Below are 8,835 nucleotides of genomic sequence, written 5' to 3' on the forward strand. Positions count from 1 at the left end.
ACCGAGGTGATCGAGATGCCTGTTCTAGGTGGTCATACTAGGAGTTTTAATTAGTGATTATTGTTTCCAGAGGACGGATGCCTCAGTCAGTTATTAAACAACTTTGAAGTGATGCGGGAATGATACACCACGGTTTGATTTTTCATGACAAGCTTAATTGTACAATTTCTACCTAACAAATCTAAATAGTTTTCTATAAATTAGTTGTCAAATATGGTAAAGTTTGACTGCATATTTTTCTAGGACCTCATCTATCCTGGAATGTACTCCCTCCGTCCAGTGAAGAGTGTACATTTGGCTTTAAAATTTGTCCATAAAAGAGTGTACTTCTATCTTCCTAATGCACTTTAAAGTAGAAAAAAATCTTTCTCTCTCATCACAGGTAATCAAGACCAATAACATTCTACACATGGTCTCCTTAATTTCTACACACACTTAGCTCATTGGGGATTGGGTAATTAAAGAGGAGAGAGATGGTGGCTTGCATCTTTCCAATGCATTTTTTACTCCACTTCATAATTTGTCCTAAAGTTTCTATATGTACACTTTTCACTGGACGGAGGGAGTATGTAGTAGCAGTTTAGCATCGTTGCAGAAACTTTTTGTTTACAGGAATATACAAAACAATTTATGCATCGCATGTAGCAGTTTTCATTGTTTCTAACTATTACTCTCATTGTTAAAAATCAACTCTTCTGATGAAGTTTTCCTTCATTACAGTTATTTGGCCTTGGCTTATCAAATATATGCGGTTCATTCTTCTCTGCATATCCTGCTACAGGTAGAATATTAATCATAATGGATAATATCTGTGCTACTTCATTTATCTGCATTTCTACTCTATTCTTTACCTGAAAATCATGAAGCTTAGTTACTCACTAGGCTTTAGAAAGCTGATGATTATCAATGGATGTCCATGCAGGCTCCTTTTCTAGGTCTGCTGTGAATCATGAAAGCGGGGCAAAGACTGGATTATCAGGAATCATAATGGGCATAATAATTTGCAGTGCTCTCTTGTTTATGACACCATTATTTACTGATATACCTCAGGCAAGATTACCAGTGTGTTGTTCCTTTGGTAGCACTCCTTGAGTTTTTTTTTTGGCATCATAAAACTCACTAAGTAACTATTGTTGGGTTGGTCAATGGAGTTCTTCATCTGGGCACCTTCTTTGCATATTGCTGTTCTGTATGCCTTTTTTCCGTTGAGGATATTCATCAGTATAGATTAAATGTGATGCATAATTTCACTATATCTTCAGACCCTTGCTAACTGTATCTTGTAGAACCTATTTAATGCTAAAATTTTCTAAAATTTCCTGCTGGAATCAAACTGTTATTGTAAATTTAGGCAAAATTAAGCTTTCGCAATACAAGCCTTATATCGGTGGTGTATATTTATTTCACAATTTGAGTTCCAAATGTGAGTTTCCTCGCAAAAACAAGAGGTCATGTTTGAGTTTAACATTTGCATTTTTTGTTTTTTAAACTATTAATGATATGAACAATATAGATTAGATATGATCCATCATATCACTAATCACTATACCTAAAGGCCCTTTATTAGTATAGCTTTTAGAACCTATTTGGAATGCTCATATTTTCCAAAATTTCCTGCTCGAAATGAACTGTTCTTGTAAAATTTTGGTAGAATTAAGCATGCAACATAAGCCTTGTATCTGTGGTGTATATTATTTCACAGTTTTACTTTTCTTGCAAAAAAGAAGAGATCAAGTTTGAGACATTTGCAGATTTACTAGATCAAATTTATATACATCGGGTGTATAAAAAGGTAACAAACAAATATTTGCAATTTATCATGTTTAAGTTGGAACTCTTAAGAGTTAAGAGTCAAATTAATTGCACAATCTTGTTTCTTAAAATGTATCACTATGCAGAAATAGAACTTGTTAAGGTCCACTTTTTAAAAATGGACTAACAAAGTTTATTGGCAAACATGTCTTGAATTTTTTTCCAAATAAAATGTATACCTGCGTCATAGTATACCTGTGCTTAACGAGATCTAAGTGCTATATGCTTACTTACGTTTTCATCTCATTTTTCCCAGTGTGCATTGGCTGCCATTGTGATTTCTGCTGTCACTGGCCTGGTAAGGACATCTAAATACTCATATTTGTACATACTGTCACCACTGTTTTTAATTATTTGTACTACATTGTCAGCAGGCAATCATTAATTGTCTGCTGTGCTGGCAATGTAGTACCTTTTCCCAATAAATAAAACTATGTTTATTTCTTTCCAAATTACAGCTTACTATTTCTGCTCTAGTTTGCCATCTCAGTTCTTTATTGATCTCTCTTTCTTCTAACGGTCCTTTAAAAAAAAATCATTTCGAACCTAATTTCTCATGGATATTGGGACTGTATTTAGGTAGATTATGAAGAGGCCATCTTCCTGTGGGGTATTGATAAGAAGGATTTCTTTCTGTGGGCGATGACATTTACTACAACCTTAACTTTTGGCATTGAGATTGGTGTCCTTGTTGGGGTAAGTACATGGAAAATTTTCAGATTTAGTATGCAGAAGAATCATTTATTTGATGATAGTACTTTCCTTTGTAGGTCGGGTTTTCGCTGGCATTTGTGATCCATGAATCTGCAAATCCGCATATAGGTGAGTAATTGTACTACACTAGACATGATGAGCACTTACAATTTGCTTGATAACACATCATTATTTCTCGAAGTCAGCAACCACCCTTGTGTCTCACCGTGCTCTTCTATTGGACCTTTGATCTACTATTATTTCTTCACTGAAGAGTTTGGATGATCTTTGCCATTGTTTTTCAATTGTTGTTATGTCAAGGGTTTTTATTGCTTGGTTTGAGAGTCTGATCTGTAGTATATATTTAATATGTTTTATGGCCCATCTGCAGCTGTTTTGGGCCGTTTGCCTGGCACCACTGTGTACAGGAATACATTGCAGTACCCTGAGGCTTATACATACAACGGGATTGTTGTTGTCCGTGTTGATGCACCAATCTACTTTGCTAACATAAGTTACATAAAGGACAGGTCAATCTCTTCATCTGTTTAAGCGCTTTGTTTCATTAAGATTCTTTGCTAGTCTGATGTCAGTTTAACCAAAATTCTTTATCAGGTTGCGTGAGTATGAGCTCAAACTCCCAAATTCAAACCGTGGACCTGATGTTGGAAGGGTGTACTTTGTGATCCTCGAGATGTCCCGTAAGCCCTTTTTTTTCTGTTGCAATGTTTATATGGTGCAGACAACACTGCTGCCCGCAACTAATTATTTCATTTTCGTTTGAAAAAGAATCTCAATTGTACCTATCAGACTACCTACATGAGTGGATTAAATGATGGAATTTGTTTGGCATGCAGCTGTTACATACATCGACTCGAGCGCTGTTCAAGCTCTCAAGGACCTGCACCAAGAATACAAAGCACGCGACATCCAGGTTCTTACTCTCAGCAGTTCTTCTATTCGCTGGTTCAGTACTCCATGATTTTTTTTCAGTAAAGATGCCTGTGTGGAGCTAGCATTTCAAACCCTTGGAGGCTTTTTGATTGATTGCAGATTGCTATAGCGAATCCTAACCGGCAGGTGCACCTATTGCTGTCAAGAGCGGGCATCATCGACATGATTGGCGCAGGGTGGTGTTTCGTCCGAGTGCACGACGCGGTGCAAGTATGCCTCCAGCATGTGCGGAGTTCATCGTCGAATGCCATTAAGTTATCCCCACAGGCGTCTGGGAACTTGACGGAGTCTCCCAAGGCGCAGCAGCGGTATGGCTTCCTGAGGAACCTCTGGAAAGCATAAGACGGTAATGGGAGCGCCGGTGACGAGGCCCAATCGTTGCTGCGCCAAAACCTTGTGTAGCCAATTGTCTCCCTCCCTCAGTGCAATCATGATGCATGCATTTGTATTTGTGTTGTTGTATGCATGTAGATTGTGCAGGAAAAAAAAATAAGGATGTAATTTTGTCAATCCCCCCTGCCTTGCTGTTAATAGAGTGGGAATTTAGGATTCTGTTGTAAAAATACAGTGTAGATACGTCAGTCATCTGTGTACGTAGCATCTCTTGTCCAGTGACCACTTATGTGCATAATAACAATGTAATCTGTATCACAACTTCACGGAGTAGCGATCTGGCTACCGTGAAGAATTGAGATTCTTGCAAAAGAAAAAAATGCCCGATGAATGTATATGCTGCTTCTGTTTCAGTTCTGTAGTCGATTCCTATCCATATTATCCTTCGCAGGTTTTGGACTCTTAACTGAACAGTCAGAGTATGCTGGAGCCTGTGAAATAAGGCTGACCTTTGTTTTATGGTGAGGAGAGACAGATAACTGGGGGCAGGTGATGGCCGAGCATGTTTTACAATTTTCTGATGGTTTGAAAAGAAAAGCACAGCATTGGGCATCTCTTAGACTGATTGTTTTGTTCTCACACTTGTCCCTAACCTTGAGCTCTGTTAATGGCGGATGAGGGAGAGAGAGAGTTCTGTGAGCGTGCAACTCTGCTGTTTTTCCTTTTCTATTTTTCTGTTGGAAAACAAACTTGGCGTGGTGCTGCCACATATACCGGATCGTGCCTCTCCCACGATCATGAGCACACAACGCACAGGCCTATTTAGCTCTTAGATGTGAGATTTACGTAGGCTGCAGAATCTCTTTTTTAATACTATGTTGACAGGGTCTTGAACTCAAGACCTCATGGTTCGAATACCATATTGAAGTGTATGCTCTAGCCAATACAATCAAAAGACCGATTTATGGGAGAGGGCCGGACATTATACTCTAACAGTTACGCTAGATTACTTGCTAACAAATTCCCCCTAAGCTAGTTGTGACAACTTATTTGACATCGATGATACCAATGCGGGCCCGCAACTCCTGGAACCGAGTGCTTCTGAGAGATTTGGTGACGATATCCGTGAGCTAGTCACCTGTGGCGATGTAGGCTATGTTGATCTTCCCACCTTCGGTGCACTCACGGATGATGTGATACCGCACTTCAATGTGTTTGTTCCGGTCGTGAAGCGTCGGGTTCTTGCACAGCTGAATTGTGGATTTATTGTCGATGAAGATCATGGCAGCGCCAACGTCCTTCTTGAGCATGTCGCTGTGAAACCTGCTTAGCCACACCACTTGGAATGCTACAGTGGTTGCGTTGACGTACTCGGCCTCACACGAAGACAAGGCCACTATCTTCTGCTTCTGGGACTGCCAAGTGACCGGGCTGCCACCCAGGATGAACACATCGTCGAACGTGCTCTTCTGATCATCGATGTCTCCGGCCATATCCGAGTCAATGTAACCGTCGAGCATCCCATCGCCTTGGCTTGTGTACCTTCACCCATACCTGCGTGCACCAGCAACATAGCGCAACAGGTGCTTGATGTGATTGTTAGAAGGGAATAGAGAGGGATTGGTGAATCGGTTATTTTTATTGCTTGAGCCTCATGGGCATATATATAGGAGTACATGATCAACTTAGAGTACAAGACAAGCCAGAACATATCCTAGTCTATCTCGTATTTCCTAACTAAACAAGTACTCAACACCCCCCGCAGTCACAACAGTAGCGATGCAGATGGTTAGACTGGAGAAGAATCCGAAGGCAGGCCGACGGACACCCCCCAGTTGTGACGGTCGATGCATCGCAGAAGTTGTGCTGGAGTGGAAATCGACGAGGTTGCTCAAGCAAGGCGGTAGCCCTTTTGCCGTTGTTGAGGTAGCCGAGAGCGTAGGGTGTTGTAGCCGTGGTCGAGGTAGCCGTGCGAATAATGCCGTGGTCGATGTCGAGTCGGGATGGCTGGTGTCGAGGAAGTCACGGGGAGCCGCATGCGCAAGGAGGCGCCGAGTTAGTCATGGGCGCAGTGGTGTCGAAATAGTGATGCACCGGGAAGAAGACGGTGTTGACGAGGCGTCGCACTAGGTTTGCCAAACTTGGGACACATTGTAGACGAAGACACGCGTCGGTGTTGCTAGCACCGGGCATGCGTAGACGGACGAAGACAAAGTTGACGAAGCGCCGCACCAAGCTTGCCAGGCCCGGGGACACGTCGTGGACGCAGGCACGCATCGGTGTTGCCAGCACCGGGCATGCGTAGATGAGGGACCTGCACAAGCTGTACGCCATGTCGAGGAGTCGGAGGGGCCAGCAGAGAAGCACACAACGACGGTTGTGGCGCCAATCGGCACGGGGCCGATGTCGCCAATGGTGGTCGGAGTAGACGAAGTGGTCGGGGAAGATGACGACGACGCTAGTGACGTGTTGGTGCTGGATGAAAACGAAGGGGGTGGACAGGCGGCGGCGACGGCTGAAGAAGAGCGGCAGCGGCTAGGTTAGGAGTGCGCGACAGTGCTCGAAGTAGGCGAGGAACCCTGACAGCGTGACGAAGACTAGTGCGGACGGTGGAGTTCCCGCGCCAAGGGAGGCGGCGCGGCGCATACCATGGGAAGTCGACGCGCGGGGGTGGCGGAGCTACGACTCGAAAGGGGGACACAGTGGCGGCAGGCTAGTCAGGGCGACGACGGGAAGACCTCGGGACGGCGGCGTGGACCGCAAGCCGCGGCGTAACGGGCCGGAGGGGCGGCGCAGCGGTGGCGCGCGAGTTGGTGCAACTGCGGGGACGGCCTCGGGCGGGGCAGGGACCGCATGCCGCGGCGGGAGCGTCGCGCGGGTCGGTGCAACATGCGGAAAGACCACGAGCGGCGACGCAACGGTCCAAAGAGACGACGCGACGGCAACCTGTGGCTCGATCGACGGTAGGCATGTGCTGGGGGCGTGCTTGGTGAAGACAAATGTGTGATCGGTTGATTAGACCGACGACGGCGTTGTACACGCCATGGCGGGGACGACGTGCACATCAGAGTCGATGGCCACGTTGTTGGTTGATGCGGCTTGAAGCTACGTCGGTATTCCCCCAAAGAGGAAGGGATGATGCAGTACAACAGCGGTAGGTATTTCCCTCAATGATGAAACCAAGGTTATTGAACCAGTAGGAGAACCAAGCAACACAACATAAACAACCCCTGCACACAAATAACAGATACTCGCAACCCGACGTGTAAAAGGGGTTGTCAATCCCTTTCGGGTAGCGGCGCCTCAAGATAGGCAAATGAGCGTGAGGAAATTATAGTAGATTGATAGATCGAACGCCAAATAAAATAAATAAGAATAAAACGCAGCAAAGTATTTTTGCATTTTTGGTTTAATAGATCTGAAAATAAAAGCAAAGGAAAAGTAGATTGCAAAGGCAAATATATGAGAAAGAGCCCCGGGGGCCAAAGGTTTCACTAGTGGCTTCTCTCGAGAAAAATAGCAAACGGCGGGTAAACAAATTACTGTTGGGCAATTGATAGAACTTCAAATAATCATGACGATATCCAGGCAATAATCATTATATAGGCATCACGTCCAAGATTAGTAGACCGACTCCTGCTTGCATCTACTACTATTACTCCACACATCGACCGCTATCCAGCATGCATCTAGTGTATTAAGTTCATGGAGAAACAGAGTAATGCAATAAGAACGATGACATGATGTAGACAAGATCTATTTATGTAGAAATAGACCCCATCGTTTTATCCTTAGTAGCAACGATACATACGTGTCGGTTCCCCTTCTGTCACTGGGATCAAGCACCGTAAGATCGAACCCACTACAAAGCACATCTTCTCATTGCAAGATAAATAGATCAAGTTGGCCAAACAAAACCCAAATATCGGAGAAGAAATACGAGTCTATAAGCAATCATGCATAAAAGAGATCAAAGAAACTCAAATAACTTTCATGGATATAAAAAGATAGATCTGATCATAAACTCAAAGTCATCCGATCCCAACAAACACACCGCAAAAAGAGTTACATCATATGGATCCCAAGAGAACATTGTATTGATAATCAAAATAGAGAGAGAGGAAGCCATCTAGCTACTAACTATGGACCCGAAGGTCTACAAAGAACTACTCACGCATCATCGGAGAGGCACCAATGGAAGTGGTGAACCCCTCTGTGATGGTGTCTAGATTGGATCTGGTGGTTCTGGACTCTGCGGCGGCTGTAATTGATTTTCGTCGACTCCCCTAGGATTTCTGGAATATTGGGGTATTTATAGAGTAAAGAGGCAGTTCAGGGGGCACCCGAGGTGGGCACAACCCACCAGGGCGCGCCTGGGCCTCCTGGCGCGCTCTGGTGTGTTGTGCTCCCCTCGGAGCATCCCCGAGGCGCTGCCTTGGCCCATTGGCTGTCTTCTAGTCCATAAAAAAATCTCTGTGAAGTTTCTTGCATTTGGCTCCGTTTGGTATTGATTTCCTGCAATGTAAAAAACATGCAGAAAACAACAACTGGCACTACTGGAATCAGGAACTTTGCCGTCAGCCGGTTCTTTGCCATCAGCTAGCTGATGGCAAAGAGGGTCTTTTCCATCAGCTTGAAGAAAACTGATGGCAAAGAAGCAGCCGACGGCAAAGAAAGTGTTTGCCGTCAGCCCCATCTTTGCCGTCAGCTAGCTGACGTCATAGAACCTTTGCCGTCCGCTATCAGACGACAAAGAGGCAGGGTGGGCCGCTAGCGAGGGGCAGCTAACGGCCACTTTCTTTGCCGTCCGCTAGCTTATGGCAAAGAAACTTCGCCGTCCGCTAGCAGACGGCAAAGAAAGTTGCCAAACTAACGTCCGTTAGCTAGGCTCTTTGCCGTAAGCTAGCGGACGACAAAGAGCTGTGCCCTATATGTAACAAAACGCCCTCGCGCCCTGCCCCTCTGTCTCCCTCCCCTCATCCGAACCCCGCGCCGCCGCCCCCGCCCGGCCACCCCGTCCCGTCCGCGCCGCCTCGCCGCCCC

At 44.9% G+C, this 8,835-nt stretch overlaps 1 protein-coding gene across 1 annotated transcript in view; it reads left to right on the forward strand.

The window, feature by feature from the left end:
* LOC123120804 (sulfate transporter 4.1, chloroplastic) overlaps positions 1-4,205 on the forward strand; it is a 10,571-nt gene extending 6,366 nt beyond the window's left edge. The window contains exons 10-18 of the mRNA XM_044540797.1: positions 721-781; positions 923-1,050; positions 2,069-2,110; positions 2,392-2,508; positions 2,583-2,634; positions 2,897-3,035; positions 3,121-3,206; positions 3,363-3,439; positions 3,559-4,205. Coding sequence (XP_044396732.1) covers positions 721-781; positions 923-1,050; positions 2,069-2,110; positions 2,392-2,508; positions 2,583-2,634; positions 2,897-3,035; positions 3,121-3,206; positions 3,363-3,439; positions 3,559-3,801 — 945 coding nt within the window. The 3' untranslated portion in view covers positions 3,802-4,205. The remainder of the gene's footprint in view (positions 1-720; positions 782-922; positions 1,051-2,068; positions 2,111-2,391; positions 2,509-2,582; positions 2,635-2,896; positions 3,036-3,120; positions 3,207-3,362; positions 3,440-3,558) is intronic.
* The last annotated feature ends 4,630 nt before the right edge of the window (positions 4,206-8,835 follow it).

Source organism: Triticum aestivum, chromosome 5D (genome assembly GCF_018294505.1).
Source record: "Triticum aestivum cultivar Chinese Spring chromosome 5D, IWGSC CS RefSeq v2.1, whole genome shotgun sequence".
NCBI classification, from domain to species: domain Eukaryota; kingdom Viridiplantae; phylum Streptophyta; class Magnoliopsida; order Poales; family Poaceae; genus Triticum; species Triticum aestivum.